Source organism: Hypanus sabinus, chromosome 6 (genome assembly GCF_030144855.1).
Source record: "Hypanus sabinus isolate sHypSab1 chromosome 6, sHypSab1.hap1, whole genome shotgun sequence".
NCBI lineage: Eukaryota > Metazoa > Chordata > Chondrichthyes > Myliobatiformes > Dasyatidae > Hypanus > Hypanus sabinus.
Window position 1 is genome coordinate 170,579,965 of NC_082711.1, and position 26,699 is coordinate 170,606,663.

General features: G+C 40.4%; 1 protein-coding gene across 1 annotated transcript in view; it reads left to right on the plus strand.

Moving 5' to 3' along the window:
- Positions 1-26,699, plus strand: part of akap1b (A kinase (PRKA) anchor protein 1b) — a 64,071-nt gene that overhangs the window by 12,228 nt on the left and 25,144 nt on the right. The window contains exons 2-3 of the mRNA XM_059973516.1: positions 16,550-18,355; positions 22,852-22,976. Of these exons, the coding sequence (XP_059829499.1) occupies positions 16,558-18,355; positions 22,852-22,976 (1,923 nt within the window). The 5' untranslated portion in view covers positions 16,550-16,557. The remainder of the gene's footprint in view (positions 1-16,549; positions 18,356-22,851; positions 22,977-26,699) is intronic.

Sequence of the window (26,699 nt, forward strand, 5' to 3'; positions counted from 1 at the left end):
ATAAGGAATGAGTATTGTTGGGGCACAGGATCCCTTTATTTCGACAGTTTTTTAGTGGAGAAGCATTAGACTTGTACTGAGCAGGAATAGAACACTGGCATTTACTTTCCTGTCTTTCCAGGATTCTTCAAGCAGACTTTCTCAATTTTAGTAGTATCTTAAAATGTGATTAACATTTGGGCAAGTGAGACGCTTTTGAATTTAAAATCTTGCTGCCAGATTTCAGCAGGAAATCAATTTCATTGGAGATGATTAACTGCCTTCCAGAGTGTTTAACTGTTTCCCAAATCTTCTCAAGTGTTTGTCACAAGCTGCCATTTCTGAATGGTAGGAAGAGAAGGAACATACAAATAACTTTTGCAAGCTTCTATTTAATCAGATGGTTTGCTGGAATGGACCTACTGCAAATATGCTGCTTTTGGTTTGTGCAGTTAATGCTTTGAAAATCATGCTACATTTAATTCTGTGTTGGATAAGCATGCTGATGACCAGAGAGCAATTATGATGTCCCTGTGCAGTTGTAATTCCTGATTGTGTTTTTTCCCAAAGCAGTGTCTCTTTGATTCATACCCTATATTGAGCTTGATTTTTAAAATTCATCTCTGCAGTTGGTTTCTTCCAGTTTGTCACTGATCTAGATTGCTAGGAGGGTTTCTTGGCAATCGACCCGAAACCTCTATCCTAGTTGTTTTCAGTATTTTTTTTTTTCCCCATCAAGTTCCTTGGGACAGTGGTAAGCATTTTAAAGTTGGCAGTTTGGGTGCTGGGGGATTTGAGGTTGTCACAATTTAGCCCCTTAGTAGAATGAAAAATGTTGAATTTTGATTAACCTGCTGCCTCCATTTGAGATGACTGGTTCTGAGTGAAAAGTACTGTTATTGATGTGTTCAAGATGAAGGAAGCTTGTATTGGGCACTAATTGACTAATCCCTCTGAAGCTGTCCTTTTGAAAAGACTTGCTTTGATGTAATGTCCTTAAAGAACTGCTTGGAGATATTCCCAGCTAAGTTTTATTACAATATTGCAAGAGCTATAGGAAGTGCCCACAGTTGTTAATGATCAGATTTACCTGCTTAGTGATTAAGGAATGAATACTAGACAGGATATCAGGGGTAATTCACTTGTCTGGGAAAGTAATGTTTTGAGATGTCATTTGTGACAGCATTGGTTAATAGCTCAATCAAGATATGGCATCTGGGTAACATTTCCACTTCCAAACTGTGCCCCCGCCTTTACTACTGCTGAATCTCAGGCTAGAATTCTTTGGACAGGATACTGCATTGGGACTTGAACTTAGCAACCTTCAATTTTTTGAAACCAAAAGTAAACCTTCCAATCCAATTAGTCTGGACTCTCAACGCATCATTCTCAGGACCAATGGCACTTGTGCCTGAGGTGTTTCAACTCCTAACTGGCCACAAACACCAACCCCACTCTCTAATTAAATAGGACACCACAGCAGCATAATAGTCAGTGTATTACAGTTAGGGGTGCCAGAGTACAATCCCAGTATCCTCTGGAGAATGCATGGGTTTTCGTTGGGTGTTCTGGGTCCCTCCCACAGTCCAAAGATATATTGGGTCATTGTAAATCGTCTCATGATTGGGTTAGGGTTAAATCAGGGTTGTCAAGGGTTGCTGGGCAGTCTGGCTCAAAGACAGAAGGGCCTATTCCACACTGTACAGTGCCTCTAAATAAATGGTGCTAGCCCAGTGTGCTTGCAATAGTATCTGTAAGTCCAGGGTCATCTGCAGAAATAGGTGGAATGCCAGAGTAGTGATTGCATAAAGCAAAAGTGATCTATTGGTTTCTTCAAATTGATTTCTCCATTTTAGACATGTTGGCATGCCGAAGGGATTAGTCAGACTTCAGAAGCTACTCTAATCTTGAGCTAGATTCCTCTAACTTTGTAAATGCTTTGTTTATGAAAGGTATTTTTGGGTGTGGCAAGTTTAAAGCTGAATACCAGATATTCAGGCAACAGGGCTCTTCTATTAATGAACTGCAGTGTGATTTATTACAACTGGTACAACTTGGTGAACATGATTTGTCTTAATTCTATTCTGTTTGTCCTGAAACAATCAATAATGAAGTAATGCTGGTGTATTATTTGGTTTTGGTACTGGAGGTCCTGGATTTGGAATCTGGGTAGTCCAGGAGTGCTGCTAAGTGTGGCAAAAGTATTCAAGATTGTATGCAAGTGGCCAGACCAGATTTTAAAGGTCTGTTTTTTTAAAAAAAATTGTACCATGGGTTCAGTTGATAATGGTAAAAAAGTTCAAGACCACTGACAGTATCCATAATAGATTATTGAAACAACATTAACCAGTCCTCTTCCCTCAGTATCTGTTTAGTATACAGGTCTTTTTTTTTTCCAAATGGGACTTCTCATTAGGCCTGGAGAATGCTGGAGAAATTGGTGTTCCACTTTCTGTAGTGGAGTGCACTGAAAATTTTTTTCACAGATTTGTCTTTGCTTTCACATTTCACTGTTTGAAAGTAAATCTATAGTATTTTCCCCCTTGGAGCTAAATATATTGAGAGGTAACTTATTTGCATAAGTGCACAACTTCATTTTGTTAACTTGGATAGTATTAGCCAGGCTAGTCTTTGTTATTCCCAAATTAGTTATTATTTCAGTAAGGTTAATTTGTCATGGTTTGAATATGCATGGATGTAGTTTGGCATTGTTGGACAAGTTCATAGTAGCTTGTCCAAATTTCAAATTGATTTTGCTTTGAAGAAAAACTTGCTCCTGAATTCTATAGATGGACTTTGCACAGCAAAGTGCTGTATAACATTCAAATAGTGTTTTAGCTGTTCAATATTAAACGGATAGCAGGCAAAGACTTTGCTCTTTGTATTTTAGTTCTTGGTTATGTACTAAATTGAAAGTGTTTGCATTGATATTTTTAAAAATTGATTTGAAATGTTTTTAAGCTACTTGATTTTTAAAATGTAGTTAGTAACTTGTAACCCTCATATTAAGATCTTTTTTGCTGTCAAACATTGGAAAGAAAGGAAGCAACAGATGTTGTAACAGACTTGTAAACTGAAAACAGCATTGCTTGCCGAAGAAATTGTACATGTGCCACATTCTGGTTGTCACAACCTCTATTACTGATGCAGGAAGACTAACGAATCAGATTCGAGTTGTTTGTCCATGAAAGTCATCTTTTAATTCTTGCCAGGATGAGGTAACTCTCAGGGTGGAGGAGCAACACCTCATTGTGCCTGGGTAGACTCCAACCTGATGGCATAAACGTCGATTTCTTCTTCTGGTTCCCTCTATTTCCCCACTTTTGCCTCTTCTCGATTGCCAATTACCTCACTGGAGCCCCTCCTTCCTTTTCTCCTATCGTCCACCCTGACAGATTACTTCCTCTTCATCCCTTTACCTTTCCCACCCAGCTGACTTGCCTATCACCTTGCTGTCCTCCTCCTCCTACCTTTTTATTCTGGTGTCTTCCCCCTTTCTGGTCATGAAGAAAAGTTTCAGCCCGAAATGTTGATTGTATAGTGGACCCTCCTTATCTGCGGATTCTGCATGCGCGGATTCAACCAACCGCGGATCAGGAAAACCTGGAAGTTCTCTCTCCAGCACTCTGTTTGAGCATGTACATACTATTTTTTCTTCTCATTATTCCCTAAACAGTACAGTATAACAACTATTTACATAGCATTTACATTGTATTAGGTATTATAAGTAATCTAGAAATGACTTAAAAGTACAGGCAGTCCCCGGGTTATGAATGAGTTCCATTCCTGAGTCCGTCTTTAAGTCGGATTTGAAATCGGAACAGGTACATCTGATATTATTTAGTGTCAGTTAGTCAAACGTTTTTCTTAGTATATAGTACGTATTTCACCTTTCTATGCATATAAAACACTTAAGAAACATATGTATTTCAATAATTAAACCACTGCATTGCTTAGTAATAATTGTAGCTTTCATCGGGTCAGGGCCTTTCACATGCTCCATTAAAATTGTTCCAATCGTTGACCGACTGTAGCCTAACACTTTTCCAATGACCGATGGCATTTCACCTCTTTCCGATCGCTTTATTACTTCCACCTTATTTTCAATCGCGATTGTGATTATTTTCGAAAACAGAAACACCGCAGATTCAGAGCTATGCTGGGTCCTAATGCCCACCACTCCGAACATGTTAAATAAAGTCCGGGGTTCTGCTGCGTCCTAAAGACCACCGCACTGATTCTGGTTAAATAAAGAACTTGAACATCAGCGATTTTTGGTATCTGCGGGGGGGGGGGGGGGGTCTCGGAACCGATTCCCCGCGAATAAGGAGGGCCGACTGTATTCATTTCATGCTGCCTGACTGAGTTCCTCCAGCTTTTTGTGTTGATTTGGATTGTGATTTCCAGCATCTGCAGAATTTCTTGTGTAAATTGACTGCAAAGTGCTTTCAGATGCTCTGAAAGCTCCCTAGTGCTGTAAGAAGGAAGTCCTACAGTGTCAGATGTATATACTGAATAAGATGTTAAATAATTCCAGGCAGGTATAGTGTTGAGGTCTTTCTGAACAAGCTATTGACCCTGATTTTGTGTTTTTTTTAAGAGATATAATGTGGTAACAGGCTCTTTTGGCCCAATGAGCCCATACTGCCCAATTGTATCCTTGTGACTGATTAACCTGTCTGTCTTTGGGGTGTACAATCAGAGCACCCCAAGAAAACCCTCGCGGTCATGTCGAGCATATAGACTCCTTGCAGACAGTAGTGGGAATTGAACCCTAACCATGCCATTGTACTGCCTCATACATATTTATTGCTCTTAATATTTATCCTTCCTCTCTAAAACAGATCATTGTTACTAGTGTAAGAAGTTCCTTAACTAATTAGCTACCATTCTACTTAAATTACAACAGTGACTACATTGCAGTAAGTTATATGGATGTAAAGATAAAACTGCAGATGCTGAAATAACTGAAAAGTTATTTTTGGATCAAATACCCTTCAGAACTGAGAAAGTTGGTCTCTGTAGCTTAGAAAGGGTTGGTGGTGGAGAGGAATAGCAAGCACAAATAACCAGTCCTGATACAAACAGAAACTGCAAATTATATAAAGCTACAGAAATTGATACTGTGTCCCAGGTATGTTTCTCGATTTGTTGAGTCTCACAATTGTGCAGGAGGCTATAAACTTCAGTGTAGGAAGGTGAATTCATATAGCAGGCAACACTTCAATTCACTTCCTTATTCTAAATCCAGTTCCTCCTGGCAGGACATATCATTCACATACCCAAATCCAGACTCTGGGAATGGACTTTCTAATCTGACCTTTGTCATAGCAAGGTACAATCCTGTGGTTAAGAAAAAGATTCATGGTGTCTCAGCCACATGAGAAAAATAATTCTGTGGGAATCCTTGGTCCACCACTGCTCAGTGGAGGTGTGTGGGATGCTATTGAGAACCTTGTTCATAGATCAGCACATCAAAGGTTGGTGTACCTGGTGGAGCAAGTGCATCACCCACCAGTCAAGCAACTACAATACCATTCAAGGTAGTGTGCAGCTTTCACACTGGCCCCATCAGTCTCTCCAAGAGAAGACAATTATCACATCAGGTGTGACTGGGATGCTGTTTTTTTTATTTCGCCTCCTTGTAATCTCATAAACTGAAGTAGTCAATTGCATATGCAGATGTATTTGTAGTGTCACATGTGAACATTTGTGGGATTGTAGAGACGCATCAAGTGGTTGCTTCTGAATTCTCTCCACAAAGCTGTTAAAGGGTTCTGCTTCAATTATTTCCCATTCAGTGTTACTTTAAAGAACTACCACTTGTATCTTTGCCTGCTTTTAAAAGCATTTTTTTCTAAACATGAGCACAGTTCCTTCTGCATTACTCTGCACATTTATGATGTGTTGCACAACTTCAGTTGTCTGCATGGTCTAGTTGCCGTTTTTTTTATTGCTGGTACGAACTGAATTATTCCTGTAGTATCTTCTGTAGCCTTTAATCATCCTAGGATGTTGCTGTTGCCAGTTGTTAGCTCTGTCAAGTGTTCTGTAATGTAGCTGTGAAGAGGCTTTGTTTATAAAATCAATTGTTTCACATGTATTCAGATGCCTATTCCATAGATGCTTCCTTTGCCTTGTCCCATGTTTTGATCTTGACCTAGTAGTGAGCAATGTATGACTTGTGCACGTACATGCTTATCTACCCAAGTGTGAGTACATTATATTTAAGGGAAAATTTCGAGCAGTAAATGGTCTGTGTGCTGCTTTCCAAATCTCACATTGTGCTGGAAAATTCTTGGAGCAGTACTTTGAATACTCAAACACTCGTCTCCAACCAACCCTTCAGTTGTAATATTTGCATAAACTGCTTATGGAGTGATCTCAGAAGAATCCATTTAGCCTTCAGTAATTAGATGATTGTTTATAACTTAAACTAGCAAACTTGTCTGCCTTTTGTTTTCAGTTGATGGTCTTGTATGCACTGATTTGCAGTCTGCTGTTCTGTTCTTGAGCCTTAACTTCATAGATCCTATTGATATTCTTTAATAACTGAATTTTCTCAAATTTCTGAAGAACTTTGAGCTGGGCTGTGTAGTACAGTTGTCTACGATGTCAACTTGCAAAGCAGTGCATAACTTATGTGCTATGGAGTCACAATATTCTGCAAGACATCTTTTTCTTAGGGCAGTATTTGAGTTTGTTGGATGAGTATTCAGAGGATCATTGTTGCCAGTCATGTGTGTGCCTGATTCAAAAGTAGTTGCAGCTAAAAAGTATGGAGAATCCTGAGATTGGAATCTAGCATTGCATTTTTACTCTAATGCTTCAAATTGAAAGCATTTTTTAAGTACAAGTTGTATTTTCACACAGATGCTTTACTGCTTGAATTTTTCCCACAAATGTGGAATAAGTATTTGAAGACAATTTATGTGAGTAGAACTAACACTGAGCCAAATACTTGCTCTGACCAGAAACTGGATATAGAACTGGAATTCAAAATTGCAAATATGAAGAATCTTCAAATTAATTTGTAACAGTGAATTTAGAAGAATAATTCTTGACTGATTATAGATAGCAACAAAAATGGACCTAAGATGGTATTATGTAAAATTTTGTAATCTGTACTTCGGAGTAACGTGCCTCTCATCTAAAAGGGAAAAGAATGCACTTCCTTTTTTAGCCTGCAGAGCAGAGTATTGCTGACTGTTTTGGAAGTGAACACAAGTTTCCATTAATAAGTTGATTTGAACTGTTCACTTTGGACTAAATGGTACCTAGATGCACAAAGTGCAGTCAACAGCCCAGAGTTTAACATTCAGTTTATTCTGCTGTACTTTCCAATGAGTTATTTTAACTTCAAACAAGCTATTTAGCTATGTAAATATAGATACCTACCACTCTTGCAAAAGTGGTGAAATCTGTGCGACATTGGTCATTATAGCAGCATATTTATTTGTGCTGCGATGTGGAAACCTGGTACGAGCTCTGTGCTCTAGTGCCAGTGATCAGATACAAAACTCCACTCCTGCTGTGGTGCTGAGAACTGATTGCAACCCTTTCCTGTTGACTCCTTGTCCACCGTCCTTGGCTGCTAAGCTGGAGCCCTAATTCACTGAATTCCTAATGGTAAAGAGATCAGTGATCACTGATATAAAGTTGTGCAGCCAAACAAGTATGGAAGATGGCTGCTTCAGGTTCAACAGGAGATGGAGAGATGCTGTAGGATTTGGGCAGTCTGATAGTTACTCCTGTGGCCCACGCTCTGTCAGCAAGGGTAATCTAGATCCACCTGTACGTCTCTCCCCAATGTATCCCACACTAGTCCTCGGGCAGATTTTTGACATTGGAGCAGACTGTTCATTGTGCAAACATGCCAACATAAGATTTTGTTCTATGATCTTTGTGGAAGACAGTAATGGCTGGGATATACACCAAATTCCCACCATGCACCCTATCAATACCTGGTAGACTGCCACGATCCTGCCATCAATTGCTGCTGGTAGATGATCTTGAGGTTCAACAAAAAGACCTAGTCAGGCAATTTTGGGAATACACTGGCTGATCTAATTTAGTGTTCAGGTCACTTGAATCAAAAAGGTGACATTTCCTGTGCAGCATGTAAACTTATTTGTGGTTCAACTTTCTCATCTTTCTGTATCCCAAAGAGCAGTAGGAGTAAGCAGACAAGGCAGTAGCAGTATTTTTCAATTTGGTTCTGTGCTGTTGGTGTGTTGATGATCCCTGTGCAATACTGTCCCATTAATATGGTTGGGGAGCAGGCTGTCATTTAAACTAGTGCCTGCATTTTCTAAGCCTAACTTCAGACTTCATTTAAAGCAGGAATGAAGTTATGTGGAGTATGGTTGTATCTTGTATGGGGATGCAGTTTTGTGACTAAATCTTGAAAATGGGAATAAGCCATTTGCAGATGTCTATTCTATATATTTTCAATTATTTCCAAAGGGAAACATGACAGCTAACTTCTGCATAGTAAGTTCCACAGTAGCAGTGTGAACTGACCAGTTAATCTGCTTTCATTAATATGCATTGCATGTTAGATTGGCCCAAACAATGGAAAAAGTGTTCTTAAAAGTGGGAGCATTGATTCCTCAGTTATCATGTCTTGTTGTATTGTAGTGTTAGCCCAGGTCTGCAGTGGAATTTGAAACCACATTCTGACTTGGCTAGTGTACAGCTTTGTTTCCCTGCCTTCCCTCTTTTAGGTTTCTGATTTGGTGTGAAATGGTTTGCTGTCATGTTTGAGGGATGTAGGAGTTCTTCTGTTCAAACCTTTCTCAAAATATAACTTGGAGTATAAAATCAAATAATAGAGCTTATTTTTGCGGTTTCTAAGTATATGTCACCACGTACTACCTTGAGATTCATTTTCTTGAAAGCATTGACAGGAAAAATTTGAAAACAGAATTTGTGAAAAGCTAAAGGACTGACAACCAATGTGCAAAAGGAGGCAAATGGCAAATAAAGTATTTAAATATATACTGTATCTAGTGACATGTATATAATATGCACTGTTGAGTTGAACTGACAAGCAGAACAAAGATCAAATGAACCCTTAATATTTGCTCAAACAACACACACAAAATGCTGGTGGAACATAGCTGCCTGGCCTGCTGTGTTCCACCAGTATTTTGTGTGTTGTTTGAATTTCCAGCATCTGTAGATGTCCTCGTGTTTGCTTAATATTTGCGAGTATTTTTTAAGTTCTCTTGGATTTGCCCTAACTGGAACCAGCATTTATTTGATCACGTGGATTAATAGAATATTGGTAGGGAAGGAAGCTTTCCAGGGATGGAAATGAGAGTTTTAAATTTTAGTTGGTTAGCCCAGGGGTCAGCAACCTTTACCACTGAAAGAGCCACTTGGACCCGTTTCCCACAGAAAAGAAAACACTGGGAGCCGCAAAACCCGTTTGACAATTAAAATGAAATAACACTGCATACAACGTTTTGTTTTGCCTTTATGCTATGTATAAACAAACTATAATGTGTTGCATTTATGAAATTGATGAACTCCTGCAGAGAAAACGAAATTACATTTCTGCATGCAACAAAAACATTTTGAACTCCGAAAAAAAGACGTTGGGTTGAAGGTTACTTTTAAGTAAAATACTCAATGTCTATTTGAGTCCTTCTTGTATTTATGAAAAACGCCAAACTTAAATTTGCCGCCAGCAGCAAACCAAAAATAACGTCAGCCAGCTGTCAACCTGAAAAATAAAAGGAGTATTTCACTGAACAATGAAAACATATGAATATACGTTAAATAATAGGCAATTAAAATATTTATCATACTTGGTCAGGTTGACTCACACCTGACAATGCAGTCGTATTCAGTAGGGATGGATCGATGCTTAGGGGAATGACCGGGAAGGATAATGTGTGTTTTTTTTCCTCTCTGAACTCACAGAAGCGTTTCCCAAACGATGTTTGCATTGCGATGATTGCAGAATGTAAATACTCCGAATTTATCATGTCGTGACCTTGTTTGAACTCTCTCAAATTGGGGAAGTGAGACAATGTGCCTTTCTATAAATCTCTGGCAAGCACTGTCAACTTGCGCTCGAATGCCAAAACATCCTCCAACATGTGCAGGGCTGTACGTCCTTACCCCTGAAGAGCTGTGTTCAGCGTGTTCAGGTGCGCTGTCATGTCTACCATGAAGTGTAGCTTTTCCAGCCACACTGGCTTTTCCAGCTCAGGAAAGGTGAGCCCTTTGCTGCCCAGGAAAGTTTTCACTTCTTCCAGACACGTGACAAAGCGTTTTAGCACCTCTCCTCTGGACAGCCAGCTATAAAAACACGTTGTAGCGGTGTGCTACACGCAGTCAGTAAACTGCAGTCAAAGATAGCTTTATTCTAACTAAACAGCCTTGCTTTTAAGCCTCCCTCAACCCGCCCCCCACGGGCGCGGATGCTGCAAAAGACACGTACTCACAAACCCCCGTAGGCTATCTCCCTTAGCCTGAACGCTGGCTAATTGTGAGCCGGTTCGGATGTGTCAGGAAATGGGTCGCCACAACGTCTTATTTAGATTGTACAAGATCACCATAATCTTCAAATTTAGAATTACATTTCAAAAACTAACAAACTAACATAAAATACATTTTAATTAAATACTGACTAAGTATTTCCCAAAGCAACAGGGAGCCGCAGCGCAGACGTAAAAGAGCCACATGTGGCTCCGGAGCCGCGGGTTGCCGACCCCCGGGTTAGCCACTAACTGGAGCTATTCAGACCTCATTCAGTGGAGTATGAAACTGGCCTTTTGAAGTTTGCAAGTAATTTTTTAAATAATTTTTTTCATTGAACTTTCGAATGAATGGTTACAGAAGGAAAAAAAAATCTACCCTCCCCCCCCCCCCCCCCCCCCAACATATCCCTGTAGAAAGAGGGGAAAAAAAGAATTCCTGGATATCGGAAGATCCCCACGTGCTCCATGGAGTTCACAATAGCTTTAGTATATATATTTATTTATTTCCCCAAATAACCAATAATTTTGTCTTCGGAGCACCTATATATTTAATCCTATCTTTTGTAAATAAGGGTGCCAAATTTACAGAAATATTTCATATTTCTCAAATTATAAGTATTTTTTTTCAAATGGAATGCAGCTAAAAGCTATCTATTTTCATTTTCTTAATGTATGTTAAAATTCTTTTTCTTTTCACCGGTCCATTAAGCCCATTAACATTAAAACTTTAAAAATTCAGTAAATTAGTCATTTTTTAACAGGGTTACTCCAGTCTATAGTAATACCTAACTTTTCAACTTTCGTAATACCTTGGGGGATCTTTTTAAAATTCTCTGTGTTGCTATGTGTCTCCCCTCTGGTTGTCCAGGCAAAGAAAGAAAGATTAAAGAAAAATAGATTATAAAGAAAAAAATAACAAAATACTCCCTACTAATGTTGTGAATAAAAAAAAACACAACATTACCCCCATCCGTTGTACGGGTCATGGCAGTCGCCATGATTACACACGTGAATCCCGTAGCAATTGATCCGAAGTTCCCCCAGCTCCCCGTAACATAAAAAAGTTTATATAAGAGAAGAAAAAATAGTATCACTACTCTCGATTAATATTTCTCAAATTTTTACCTTTCTCCCCCTGTATCATATAATTAAGAATATATTTAAATATTCTTCTGTCCTTAAACATCCATCAACTCCATTCACAGACCCTGTCTTCATCTTTAATCCATTTCACTTTTAAATTTTTGGCTGTGGTTAGCAAATATTTGGGAGTTCTTGTGCAAATTCTTCCGCATCCCGATAATCAGTAAAAGATCTTTTTCTGTCATCCAAAAAAATTGTCAGGGTTGCTGGGTGGTGCAATATAAATTTATAACCCTTTTTGCATAAAACTTTTTTCGCTGGGTTAAATTCCTTCTTTCTCTTCAAAGAGTCATAACTTTTATCAAGATAGAAAAGAACTGTTTTCCCTTCTATCATCAATGGCTCATTTCTCTTTCTGGCACGTTGGGCAGCCGCCTTCAGGATCTTTTTATCTTGATATCTTATGCATTTTATCAAGATTGATCGTGGGTTTTGATCAACTTGAGGTCTTGATCTTAAGGCTCTGTGAGCCCTATCAATTTCAATGAACTGGGTTCCTTCTTCCATTTCCAAAATTTCCAGAATCCATTTTTGAAAAAAATTTATTGGATCCTCTCCCTCTATACCTTCTTTAAGTCCAACAATCTTAATATTATTTCGTCTGCTAAAATTTTCAAGTATGTCCACTTTTTCCAACAACCATTTTCTTTCTGATGTCCAGGCAGAAATATTATCTTCCATTTTATTCACTCTTATCAATGGTGTCTCCCGTTGTTTCTTCCAAGTTTTTAATTTTCTTGTCCATTTTGTCCTGTCTTTTCATTTTATCCAACATAATCTTCATATTTTTAATATCTTTTTTATTACTTTTAATGCTTTTAATTCATACATTATTTGCACCAAAGATTTTTTTATGTCTCCAATATCACCTCCAACCTCTTCCTGTTGCTCTTCTTTGTTTGTCTCTTCACCTTCATCTGATTTATCCAGAGAATCTGATTCCACCTCATATTCACTTTCACTTTCAGTTCCAATCATAGCTGGGAATTGTAGTTTGGGTTGCTCGTGTTTGTGCATGCCCCTTCCTTCATGCATGCGCAATTCCTGTTGCTCTTTTTTTTTTGGAAATGGTTGATGTTGCCGCAGTTTCCTGTTCTGTATCGCCGGAAGTAAAATGCACTTGAGCCCGAGGCTCTTTCATGGCGGCCGGCCTTGATTCTTTTCCAACTTGTGTTGTCTTCAAAGCAGTAGTTTTCTTCTGCTTCTGTTTAGGAGACATATCTTAAGACAATCCTGAGTAGTTTATAAGTAATTTTTAAAAAGTATTTACTAACGTTTCTTCACAAACATTATTTTACTGTTTTTTACGGAAGAGCTGGATTTCCACGTCTCGATCTACGTCATCACGTGATGTCCCCCTGCAGTTTGCAAGTTGAGCAAAATTAGTATCTCTAGCAGCTAAACATAGTCTTCTCAGTTTCAGTCACTTGGAGATGGAAGAGACTTCCATCTAATGCTAATTATAGCCTTATTTAGTTAATCTAGTGATACAGTGCAGAACAGAATCTATCAGCCCAATAAACAGTGCCACCCAGCAACCCACCTATTTAACACTAGCCTATCACAGGACAATTTACAATGACTAATTAACATACCAACCAGCAAGTCTTTGGATTGTAGGAAGAAATGGAATCACCTGGAGGAAACTCATGGGGCCATGGAGAGCAAACAAACTCCTTACAGACACCACTGGAATTGAACTCTCAGCTCTGCCTCCCTCAGCTGTAATAGTGTTGCGCTAACCACTAGCTGCTGTTTTGCCCTTTTTTGAGCTTGGTGCTTAACAGCCACTGTTAGAAGTACAACTGCAAATTTATACATAGGTTTCCCCAGGCTCAAGTGTGATGGCTATATAGTTTAGTCTACTGCAGTATTAGTCAGTATGCTAGGAAAGTGCCTTAATTCCTTTAATTTATCATTGTCATCTGTCTGATGGTAAATAGAGCCTGGATGTAACAAGTACTTGAAATTTGGTAATCCAGTAGTGCAGTTCCTGGTGCTCCTGTGAAATGTGAGGCTAAATTGTGGAGTAAGCCCACAGTCTCGTGAATGGACAACCATACAATCCATTAAACTGTGGCTGATAGAGTAAACTGGCTTTCGGAAGGAAATTTCCTACTTTTCCACTCATCCTGTTTGTGGCTTGATGAAACCTGGCAACTGGCCTTTTCTGCTTTGAATGCATCTGAATATTTTAGTTGGCGAGCTGTTAGTCTTAGAAATATGTTGATACAGTCTATCCATTCAAACCAGAGGATAAGTTTATCTGTTGACCTCCAGCTACTCTGGACAATTAGTTCATTTTTCCCATTTTATTTAATGTAGTTGCAATTATCTGTGGATAGTTTGTTAGTAGGTTACTGCCTGTTAATGCCATCAGTGTTTAAGGCAGCAATGGAGGTACTCCATCTGTCTGTCCTTGGCCATCTTCTCTATTGTGTCCCAAGTGTGGTTCTGTCCCTACAGTATGGTGCCAAGTTGCCTTTGGTATCCCATGTTTCCTCCACCCTTCAATGATGTCTTGATGGAGTTTGCTCCTCTTCTCATGATGTGCCAATCCACATTTAGCATTTCCTCATGGTGATTGTCGCCATGTCTTCTTGATGACGCTGAAGAGAATAGAGCATTGTTGGAGATTATTTTTGGCTGGAAAATATGTAGGGTCTTCTGGAAGTTCATGGTGTGGAATGGCAGCTTGGCAAGGCTGTTCTGTCATACACCAGCATTCTGACCCATGCAAGAGGGTGGACAGAACACAGCTCTGGTATGCCTTCATCTTGGTGTGGATGCTGTACTTGGTTGGTCCCCATTTGTTTGAAGATGTTCTTAGCTTTGAATCTGCACTGGATTCGTCCTATCCTGCTGAATGATGCTGCCCAGGTAAGTGAATCTGCCTGTGCTGGATAAATCGAAGCCATGTTCCTTGACGACAGAAGGACACTCTACATTGTGGGTCCTGGTCTCGGTCTTTCTCTGGCTGACTGTCCAGCCTGTCCACCAGAAGTACACAGGTACTGAGTTCTCTCTTGCTTCTGCGGGTATGTGTGATAGTAATGCGAGGTCATCTTCAAAGTCAAGGTCTTCTAAAGTAGCCAATAATGCCCCTATCTGTCAGCCACCAAGTTAAATAGTATCTGTCTTGACTTCAGTTCAAATTGCAGTTTCAGACTGTGCTGGTGAAATTAGCATAGATACTCTGGATATGCGGGATAATTTTGGAATGGATCCCATATGATTTGACAATTTGCCAGGGGCTATCCCTGTAACTGCCATCAAAGCCTTTTCAAACTCTATGATATTCATACAGAATTGTTTGCCATTTGTGCACTGTTCTATGTTTCACAGCGTGAATGTGAATAGTTTGTGTACTTAGTAAAACTGGCACTATTTTGGACACAACTTTCAATGTTAATGAAAATAGGTTTGTATAAGCTGTAAAAACAGGTTTTTCACTATTTTTACTCAAAGCAGCATTTTTTGGTTTAATGTATTGGGCTATCTTTGTATTAAATCTATAACTTTCCTGTTTATTTGTGAATGGGGTAAACTCCAGAGGTGATCCTTGATTGGGGCTTGAAATTTGAGCTATTACCTCTGAGCAAGCCAAATCGCAGCTGTTATTTGTACAGCAAAGTTTGGCTAATTGTAACAGGCTGCACGTGTGCTATTTTCCTATAGTTTTTGCAAGCAATTATTGTATTTGGGTGAAGGAAACCTTGAACCTTCAACTACATGTGTATATACACTTTAAAGCAGTGTTATAGATTGAAAGCATAACAGGAATTGAAGTTGATTTGGAGTACATAGAATATCACCGTGCGACTTGTATGTTCAGTTATGAAATACTATGTAAACACTTCAAGCTGTTGCATATTACTATGCTTAGTTACTTCATAACACCTTTGTCAGCTCTGTTCACTAGGCATGGGGCCATTTGGCATTAAATCCTTGCACTGCGTTGTTTAGTGGCAAATTACTTTATTAGGCAACAGCTGAAGTTTTCTGAATTTTAACTAATCTTCGTGGGTAAGATCTTGCCCACCAAGATCTGTTAAAATTCAGGAAACTTCAGCAGCTGCCTAATAAAGTAATTTAGCTGAATATGCATAATTATTTGTATAATGTCCTTTTGAATCTTAAAAACACTGATTTTTGCATTGCAGTGAATACTTGAATAACTGAACAATGCAACTACTATGAGAATTTTAGGAATTCTTCCCCACATCCCAATCAATAGGTTGAATATGACCAAAGAGATAACTGATCATATTTTGGTTAGCTTCTCCATTCTCTCCTAGGGTTTATTTGAGTTTTAAGTATAGTAAAACTATCATAATCCCCGACCTAGCTATTTGGAAATCTTTACCACAGCCCTTCTACTGCTTTAATCTGGCTTTCCACTTTCACTCATGTTATACCAGCTATCGTTCTTCCCCCACACACATGCTTCTCAACTTGAGTTTCTCTAGCACAAGGGTTCCCAGCCTGGTCTGTGACATAAAAATGGTTGGGAACCACATTGTTTCTCTGGATTTCAACATCTGCACTCATGTCCAGATGCCAAACCAACACTATTAGAAATCACTTGGAAATCAATTCACTTGCTCCTTCTTCCTCATTGCTTTTTGGCTTATTTGGGCCATAGTTCCCACATTATATTTAAAATGACCAGCCCTCATTTCCTGTGCTCCCTTCAAACTTGCAGGTTCACTGAAAAATATACTTTCACGGCACAATGTAGTGAAATGAGTGGGGTATTCAGAGACTAATGGTCCAACAAATTCTTCAACACCACAGACCTCAACATGTCAGATTGGCTTGCACTGCACAGTAATAGTTCCAGATTTTAATACTGTATTTTCAAGATGTATAATAGAGATCAAAGATTTCCTTCTGAGCAACTGACCATTTACAAAGATCATTTTGTTTTTCAGGTCCCGCGATGGTTCTAAGATTTCGTAATGTTTTTCCTTACGCCCTCCCTGGCGTGTTGGCCCTCTTTGGCTGGTGGTGGTACATCACCCGGAAGAAAAGCCGTGCAAGTATCTGTAATAAACAGCTTCCTGCTGTGCCAGAGAAGGACAACAAGATTGGGGAAGAGAATCATGCTACTGTAGAGGAAGGTACAAATGAAACGGTCACTGCTGCCAAGAAATATAACCAGAAGGAAAGTACAGCCAAGTTGCAAGTAGTGCCAACTGTACAGGCTGAAACACTAGGAAAACCAGATATTGCTGCAAATTTGTTCCGGGATGTCAGTGCAGAAAAGAATGCTCAAAAGTTAGTTCTGGACTCCTCTCAAACCCAAGAAGCTCTTTTCATGCCCAATGTGCAAGGCCCCATTCAGGTATCACCCAAGCTTGAAAAGGATGGTTACCTCCATCAAATGATGGATAAAACCACTGTTGGTTCTTTGGAAACACGACAATCTTCAGTCTACAATGTTACGAGTTCTCCATTCTCTATTGCAAAGTCTTCTGATAACCTAGAAGCCAAAGGAAAAATTGACAAAACTTTACCAAAACTCACTACAGCAGCTCCAACAGAATGTGAACATCTGGTGTCTGATCACCATTCCATGGAAAGGCCTGAACCAGAAGGTGAAAATTCAGGAAATACAACAGAGCCAGCATGTTTCAAAACAGCACTGAATAGTGTTGGTATTAGTCCCTATTTAATTCAAGCTGGTCTTCACCAAGAATCTGAGCAGAGAAACCAATTCAGTAAAGAAGCTTGCTTCACTGATGACAGCGTGTCCACTGAACCAATTGACAAACGAGTTAATCTGGATAAGATTGAAGAGGCTGCTGCAGATTTGATCTCAGAGGTAATAATGGCTGCCAAAGAAGAATTGTGTTCTTCACAGCTGGGTCCTTGTGCAGAGGGAGAGTGCACAACTGGAGTGGAAAATAAGCTGACAAATTCCATGGTATTGCCTGTGGCTAGAGATGCACGTGAAGTATGTGCTGAGTTAAGGGAGGTCACTGAAGAGAACTATAAGACAGAAGTAACACCAAAGAGCGTGATTCCAAAGGAGAGGGCAGCTAAAGACTTGACTGAAGAGATCTGTAAAGATGAAGAGCAAGGCCATTCCAGAGAGTTGACCACCTCCAAAGTACACGGCAACTCTTTGGAAGAAGCTAATCCAATAGCAGAAGATTCTGGTTTCGGTGTCTGTCTCTCAGAAGATGGAGTTGATGGAGAATATCTATCCCAAGCCAATGTGGGTCCTTGCAACCAAGAAAACCATAAAGGCTCATTGAGTAATTGCCAGGCAACCAATGTTCAAAGTGAACTGACTTGCAAGGAGAAGCTTGGAGGGCCAAAGGTGTTATCAAGTGAAACTAATGTGAAAGAAAGTGTTTCAAAGGATTGTGCTAAAGTTGCACCTGGGAGCACAAGTCAGTTGTGCACAGAGGAGTTGCAGCCCAGTACAGTTAATGACAAATCTTCAGAGGAATTGAACATTGTCACAGAGGATTCTGGATGCAGTGTTTGCTACTCAGAAGATGTATCTGGAGGAGATCTGCCACTGAGCCTAGTAGAAAGCACACTAGAAAATACAGACACACTACATAACTCTGTAGCTGGAGAAGATTCCTTGGGGCAGGATCCGAAACATGGACATAAATCTACACTACAGGATGACACTAAACTCTCACATGCCAATGGAGGTCAAGAGGAAGCTGCTGATGGGGCTTCCCACTTTCAGCTTGAAATGGAGTATGATCATTCTGGAGGTAAAATAATAAACTTACCTTAGCAGTAATGTAAATGAGTCTATAAGGTGCTTCTGGTGCATCACGATATCTTTTGGTCAATTGTCCCAATTAGAATTTCCTTCATTCTAGTAGTGTACTCTATCTTTGTGGAAGTTTATGCATAAATCTGGGAAGAGTTAAAATCAAGGAAGTGCTGGTGGGATTGAGAGTCAACAGCAAAACAACCTTTCAGTAAAAAATTGACCATAAGCCCATATTATATAGGAGTAGAATTAGTAAATTTGGTTCATTGCCATTCCATCATGGGTGATTTACTATCCCTCTTAACTCCATTATCCTGCCTTCTCCCCATAACCCTTCCTGCCCCATCAGCCTTCACTTTAACCCCAATGATTTGCCCTTTACCACCATATGTGGTAATGAAATTTTAAAAAGTTATTCTTAAAAAGTGTCAGATTTAAACTCTGTTCCTGGTTGGAAGATCAACTTAGTTTTCAAAATTAACCATGAGGTGAGGAAAACCCTATGGAATTGTTCCCAGAACTGTTCAAGCCTTCGGTTGTCTTCAAACATTTTAATAAATCAGGCAAATGCATTGCTCTTAATTGCAACCTTGTCAAACTGCACTATATGAATACAAACTTCTATGATTTGAATCAGTTGTATTCTCTCTCCTTTGCCTCCCAGGAGCATTAGTAATAACTCTGTTAAAATAGCCTTTTTACTCAGTATTTTTACTGTATGTTGATTTTAGGCAAACAACCTGGGTAGATCATGAAAAGACTTCAGCTCACTTTATCTATGCTGGCCACGATAGCAATTAAATGAATTCCATCTACCTGAACATAGTCTGTTGCCCTCTTCCCTGCCTATTCACGTCTTAAGATACTCTTAAATGTTGCTGTCATAACTGCTAACACCTTCCTTGGCAGCACATCCCAGGCATCTACTGCTAAGTGTGTTAAAAGAATTTGCCTTGCTCATCTTTTAAACTTCCCCTTTCACCTCATGCCCTTTAGTGCTCTCCATTTCTACACTGGGGCAGGGGAGACCATCTGCCCTATCTGCTTCATTTAATGCACTTCCGTCAGGTCACCCCCTCGGCCTCCAGAAGTAAACAATCAAAGTCCAATCTTTCATGATAACTAATACACATCATCCTGGTGAACCTCTTCTGCAAGAAGGCATCGTATTCTTACTAGTGCAGTGAAACCATAATTTGCACAGTGCTACAAACATGGACTAACTGTGCTTTTGCATGGTTGCAATATGACTTTTGCCTCTTGTACTCTATAGTCAATGAAACAAAAGTGCCAAACACACCATGTGCCATCCTAGCCACTCGTGCTGCCACCATTGAGAGCTATGGACTTGTACCCCAAGATTCTTTTGTATATCAGTTCTCACAGGATCCTGCCATTTACTGTTAACTTATTCCTCGTGATGCATTTTTGAAGTCAATTAACTCATTTTGTCCGCAACAGGGCTTGCTCTTTCCCTAGATGTCCTCTTGCTCCTATAGAATGCATTGGGATTCACCTGGATCATACTTAAGGATATTTCATGGTCCCTCTTGACCCTCCTAATTTTAAGTTCTTTCTGCTTTTTATTTGTCTTGTCTGATTTCAGCCTCCTAAACTTCATACTACCTTTAACTTTTTGATCAAACTTATAATATCCCCTCTCAGGGTTCCCATCCTTTCACTGAACATACTGTTCCTGAATTCCACTTAACTGGCTTTTTTATATTTTAAAAAAACCACTCCCTCAAGTCAGATATGGATGTACACTTAATCTGCTGCTCCCAAAACTTTCAGCCCGAAACATTGAATGTTTATTTTGCACTCCCCCTTCAACGTAGATGCTGCCTGACCTGAGTTCTTCCAGCATTTTGTTGCCCTCTGTCTACTTTTAGTGTGATTAGCCTTCCCCCAATTTAGCACTTCCACCTCAGGATCAGTCTTCCCCGTAACCATGAAAACTTGCAGGTTTGTGATTGCTGTTGAAGCTTCATTCACCTGGCCAGCCCCAATAAGCTCCCGTGCAGTCAGGTATCTACTTGGACTGATTACATGGTTTCAAGAAACCCTGGATATGCCTACCAAACTCTGTTTACACTAAGAAGTTGTCTACATAAGGGAAGTTAATTTCACTGAATAAAATAGCCCTCTTTCCACATCTTTCCATAATCTGTATGCCTTGCTAGCTGCTAGTGATTTGGAGGCCTATAGTGTAACACTGTTATTATGACTGCTCCATTCTTACTCAAGGTTCTATCAATTGATGCTCTGTTAGTGCTGCCATGGAAGCAATAGTGCTATTGGGTACACTTTTTAATCCTTTAACCAAGGAAAAGAACACTAGCAAGTTTAATTTTGTCATTCAACTGTACATGTGTATATAGCCGCAGGGTCCAGAAGGTGCAAAAAAAAGTCTGTTCGTCATATGGTGCACCTAAAATAATGCAGTATTATAGGAAAAAGATATATAAGTTGACATAAAGTGCATACACAACATATTGCTAAATATACATAATATTAATAAATATTGTCATAAATATGTGCTGAGTGGTAGCAGCGTTCATAAATCTCTCAGCCTGGGGAAAGAAGCTGTTCCCTAGCCCTGGGGGGGGAGGGGGGTCCTTTTTTGTATTCTGGGGTGCCTTCTACCTGATGGTAGGAGGTCAAAGATTGTGAAATGGATCGGTGAAGTCCTCACAATGCTGAGGGCTCTGAACGCAAAGCTTCTGATGCATGTCCTGGATGCGGTCCATCAGTTAATGTCCTTTTTCATTCTCACAAATCTCTTCCACTGCTCCCCTGATTTTTGTCCAAAGTTGAATGAATTGCAAATCTGCTCATGAACCAGCAGTCAAGCAGATGTTTGATCAGTGAATATATAGAAATTGTACCAAACCTTTTTTAAATTGGTGCTTGGACGTCTAAAAGTCCTATCCTAATTCAGGCCAGGTTATAACTAGAGCTTGCCAGACTTTCAATAGGATCTCTTGTTTTCCCACTCGTGCAGTTTCAATTAGAGAAACGTTTAAGATTGAAGCATCTACTAACATTAACTTCAGTAGCCTATTTATTGCTGTCACTGAAACTGGGGAAATTGGTTTCAAATGCTAACAAGGTTGTTTCTGATACACAATGAATACTTGGAACTGATTTATCAATTGTAATGGTCAGACATGCTATAAAAGAGTAAATGAAGCCATTGGCTTTCTCGACAATGTCTCTTGATTATGGCCAGAATTCCATTTCCCAGCTTGGTACATCAGTACTAGGTCAGAAACAATATAACATTGTATTTGATTTTGTATTTCACAGCGTAAGCATTGCATTGATCTGTTAGGCACCCTGTTTGAGGTTCAGGTTTAAGAGCAAGCGGTTGTTTGTGGAATTATATCCCTGTATTTCATTGTTTTTCTTTCACTGAGTCCTTTTTTATATAAATGGACTTCCTGAATTTTTATTGTCTACTATACTGCCATTACTTGCAGCTTTAAGCATAGACAAGTTATTCAGTTCAGTTCTGTTACACTCTCCAACTGAATCATTTCACTGCTGTTACTCTGTTAATTGCCTTGGCTTTGTTACAGATTGAAATTCACAAGCCAAGAAGCGTTTAATTCTGTTGCAGTTCTATGTGAACTGAGACTCAGACACCCAACCATCAGATTCCAGGTTTACTTCAGTGCTCCCCCTTGATGACCCTCAACTGCGTTGCTTTAGTTTTTTTCCTTTTGGGGAGATGCATCTTTTAGTATAAACAGTCACCAGGGAGGGAAAAACTGAAGCTAGTAGATAAAGAAGTGGTTTATTCAACAAAAACGAACAGCAGGCATCTTAATGAGACCCTTTCAGAGGAAGAGGCCTGATCAACACAATGTTATGACATTTTATATGCTAAAGATCAAAGGAAAATTCTAAATTTACAATGTATCTACAATGCTTATTACATATAACTTTCACACCACCACCTTCATACCCAGACTCTAGGCAACCAAAATGGATGTTAGTCGTCATTATCTGGTGTTTCAGTTAATTGCCCAGAGCTGCATTTTAAATTTAATCCATGTTCAGGTCTAAAGATTGGTTGCTGAAGTTAATATTTTGCTATACACCCCAAGTTCAAAATGTGTTCCAACACATCTCTAGGTTCATCCAACAATCCATTTTGGTTGCTTGATATGATCTATGAATGATAATGGCTTTCTTTGTAGTCTGTACCTGCACCTGGTCTTTAAGATGGAAAAGAACCTGGCTCTGATTCTTCTATGTAGTGGCAGTGGAATGTGTTTATATACTGTCAAAGGATGCTATTGAACCTCGATGTTTGGTAGTGTTCAAATCTTGGTATTCCACCAGTCTAGCCAGTTACTGAATGCTGGGGACTGCACGACTGCATGCTGCTTCATGATAAAACAATGACGTTGTTCTAAAGTTCTTAATATATCTTTGCTAATTAAGTATAGTTTCTGGATAACTTAATTTTAATGTGTTTGCCAGCTTCAGATGTAAATAGCATGGATTCAAATGACAGTGGCTGTACAGCAGGTGGTGCAGAATGTCAGAGCAGAGACACTACGAAAGGCAAAACTGAACTTATCATCTGGGAGGTACAGGTGCCAAAGGTAAACTACACATTTCAATGTTGAATTCCTGATGTTCACACATTGTCATATGCCTCTTGATTGGCTAAGCAATCAAGTTTACTTAAGAAATAGGGCTACTTATTTGGCCCTGAAAGCTGAATTGCTTATGACACTTAGTCTGTTTATTTCAGTGTGACCCTTTGTTTGAATTCTGAGTGATTAGTTTTCAAATCTGCTGACTAATTGGAGCAGATGCTGGTCAAGCTCAAATGTTTTTTAAAAATACACTGAGGTCACCTTGTGGAAAATGGTTGCTATTGCAAATAAACTTCTGAATCGCGTATAAGCTGGACTTGCTGACACCATTCTGGTGATATTGCCGGGTGACGGAAAGGATAGAGCTGCAACAGGAATTGGAGTGTTGTTTATTTGTTCCATGGACTGCAGTCATTCACTACAACTCTGCTAACTGCTTGGGCGGTTGAATAGTAAAGGCTGTTTCTGTCTCAGCTGTCAATGAGCCACGATGGACTGAGATTAGAAATATAAATGTTGGAAATCCAGGCAACAGACAAAATTACTGGAGGAACTCTGCAGATCAGGCACCATCAGTGGAGGAGAATAAGCAGTTGATGTTCCAGGCCGAGGCCTGGAAGGGTAGGGGGAAGAAGCCAGAATAAGGTGGAGGGAGGAGTAAAGCTGGCAGGTGAAGCCAGGTGAGAGGGGCAGGTGGGTGGGGAGGGGGTTAAAATGAGTAGCCTTTTATCTTCTCCCACCCACCACCTCCTGACTAAAGGAGGAGGGATCTGATAGGAGAGGAGACTGGACCATGGGAGAAAGCAAAGGGTGGTGGCACAAGAGTGAGGTGATAGGTAGGTGAGAAGAGAAAGGGATAGTGGGGAGCCAGGATTAGGGAATGGGGGGGGGGAAGAAGGGGGAGAGAAATTATTGGAAAAGAAATCTGGAAGTGGTCATGAGGGTACTCAGAATGAGGTGTTTTTCCTTCCCGCTGGGGTGCCCTCATCATGGCCTTGGAAGCCATGGATCAACGTCTTAGAATGGGAAGTAGAGCTAAAACGGGTAGCCACTGGGAAATCGCGAGGAATTACACTCATACACACGAGCAAATCTGCAGATGCTGAAAATTCAAGCAACACACAAAATGCTGGTGGAACGCAGCAGGCCCGGCAGGGACGAAGCACTGTCGACGTTTTGGGCCGAGGCCCTTCATTAGGACTAACTGAAAGAAAAGATGGAAAGAGATTTGAAAGTAGGAGGGGGAGGGGGAAATCCGAAATGATAGAAGACGGGGGGGGGGGGGGTTTGGGGGTGAAGCTAAGCTGGAAAGGTGATTGGCAAAAGGGATACGCAACTGGAGAAGGGAAAGGATCATGGGAGGGGAGGCCTAGGGAGAAAGAAAGGGGAGGGGAGCACCAGAGGGAGATAGAGAACAGGCAAAGAGTGATAGGCAGAGAAAAAAAGGAAGGGGGGAATAAATCGGGGATGGGGTAAGAAGGGGAGGAGGGGCATTAATGGAAGTTGGAGAAATCAGTGTCCATGCCTTTTTTAAACAAAGGGGCTTCCCTTCCATCAACTCTACTCTCAAATGCATCTCTCCCATTTCCCGCATGTCTGCCCGCCACCCCACTCGGGATAGGGTTCCCCTTGTCTTCACCTACCACCCCACCAGTCTCTGGGTCCAACGTATAATTCTGTAACTTCCACCACCTCCAATGGGATCACACTACCAAGAAATCTTTCTCTCTCCCCCCCCCCCCCCCCCCGCTCTCCGCAGGGATTGCTCCCTACGCGACTCCCTTGTCCATTTGTCCCTGTCTTCTCCCCCGCCCCCCCCCCCCCATCCCTTCCCACCAATCTCCCTCCTGGCACTTATCCTTGTAAGCAGAACAAGTGCTACACCTGCCCTTACACTTTCTCCCTCACCAGCATTCAGGGCCCCAGACAGTCCTTCCAGGTGAGGCGACACTTCACCTGTGAGTCGGCTGGTGTGGTATACTGCGTCCGGTGCTCCCGGTGTGGCCTTTTATGTATTGGTGAGACCCGACGCAGACTGGGAGACAGTTTCGCTGAACACCTACGCTTGGTCCACCAGAGAAAGCAGGATCTCCCAGTGCCCACACATTTTAATTCCATGTCCCATTCCCATTCTGGTATGTCAATCCACGGCCTCCTCTACTGTCAAGATGAAGCCACACTCAGGTTGGAGGAACAACAACTGATATTCCATCTGGGTAACCTCCAACCTGATGGCATGAACACCAATTTCTCTAAATTCCGTTAATGCCCCTCCTCCCCTTCTTATCCCATCCCTGATTTATTTACTCCCCCCTCTTTTTTTCTCTCTGTCTGTTCTCCATCTCCCTCTGGTGCTCCCCTCCCCCTTTCTCCCTAGACCTCCTGTCCCATGATCCGTTCCCTTCTCCAGCTCTGTATCCCTTTTGACAATCGCCTTTCCAGCTCTTAGCTTCACCCCACCCCCTCTGGTCTTCTCTTATTTCAGATTTCCCCTCCCCCCTCCTACTTTCAAATCTCTTATTATCTTTTCTTTCAGTTAGTCCTGACGAAGGGTCTGGGCCCAAAACGTTGACAGTGCTTCTTCCTATAGATGCTGCCTGGCCTGCTGAATTACATTTGTGCTGCTGTTAAAGGAAAGCAAAGGAAAATTGTTTCAAGATGTGGATAGTTGCCAATTTCACTAATGTTGGGTTGACCAAAGCAGCCTGCATAATCAGAGCCTGCTCACCATGGGCATTCTCTCATCAGGCAGAAAATACAAAACTTGAAAGCACATGAAGGACAGCTTTTGCCCCACTGTTAGACTATTAACAGATTCCCTCATATAGTAAGATGGGTTCATGACCTCAGTCTACCTTGTCAAGACCTTGCACCTGACTGACTGTATTGTATTTTCCCTCTAACATCTTATTCTGCACTGTTTCACTTTGGATGTCTCAACTCAATGCACTGTTGTACTGAAATGATCTGTATGAACAATATGCAAGAAAGATTTTCCACTATTTTAGTGACAATTTACCAAGGTTGATTTAAATGTGAAGTGAATAAAATAAACTTGGTGTAGGTTTACTGTTAATGGTCCTTAATAGTTTGGAATAGACTTGCCATGAGCATGGAGCACTACCCAGAAAGAGGTCCTTTGGCACACACTTGACCATTATGCTAAACTGCACACCTGCTATTGATTTGGTGGGCCAAGGTATCTGTTAGTGCTGTATGAAAGATCAAATTCCAAAAAGGTGGATTGACTGACTTGGGCAGTTTCACGTGTAGATTTTGCACTAAAATTGAAGGAGCTGTGGGATTAATCTTGTATTCAACTACTGTGTCATCTACCTACAGGAAAGACAAGGTTGAAAGAGTACAGAAAATTTGCAAGGATGTTGCCAGGTCTGGAGGACCTGAGTTATAAAGAAAGATTAAATAAATTGGGTCTTTATTCCTTAGAATGTAGGAAATTAAGATTTGATAGAGGTATAGGAAATTGGGTATAAATAGGGTAAATGCAAGCAGGCTTTTTCCACTGAGGTTGCGTGGCACTACAACTAGAGGTCATGGGTTAAGGGTGAAATTTTAAGAGGATTGTGAAGGGAAACTTCATTGAGGTTTGTGAGTGGAACAAACTGCCAGTGCGAGGACATTAAAGATGTGTGCGGTGATTGTATTGCAATTAAGGACACAAGATCTTAGTAATGGATTTGAAGAATGTAACATTTTTGTGGTAAC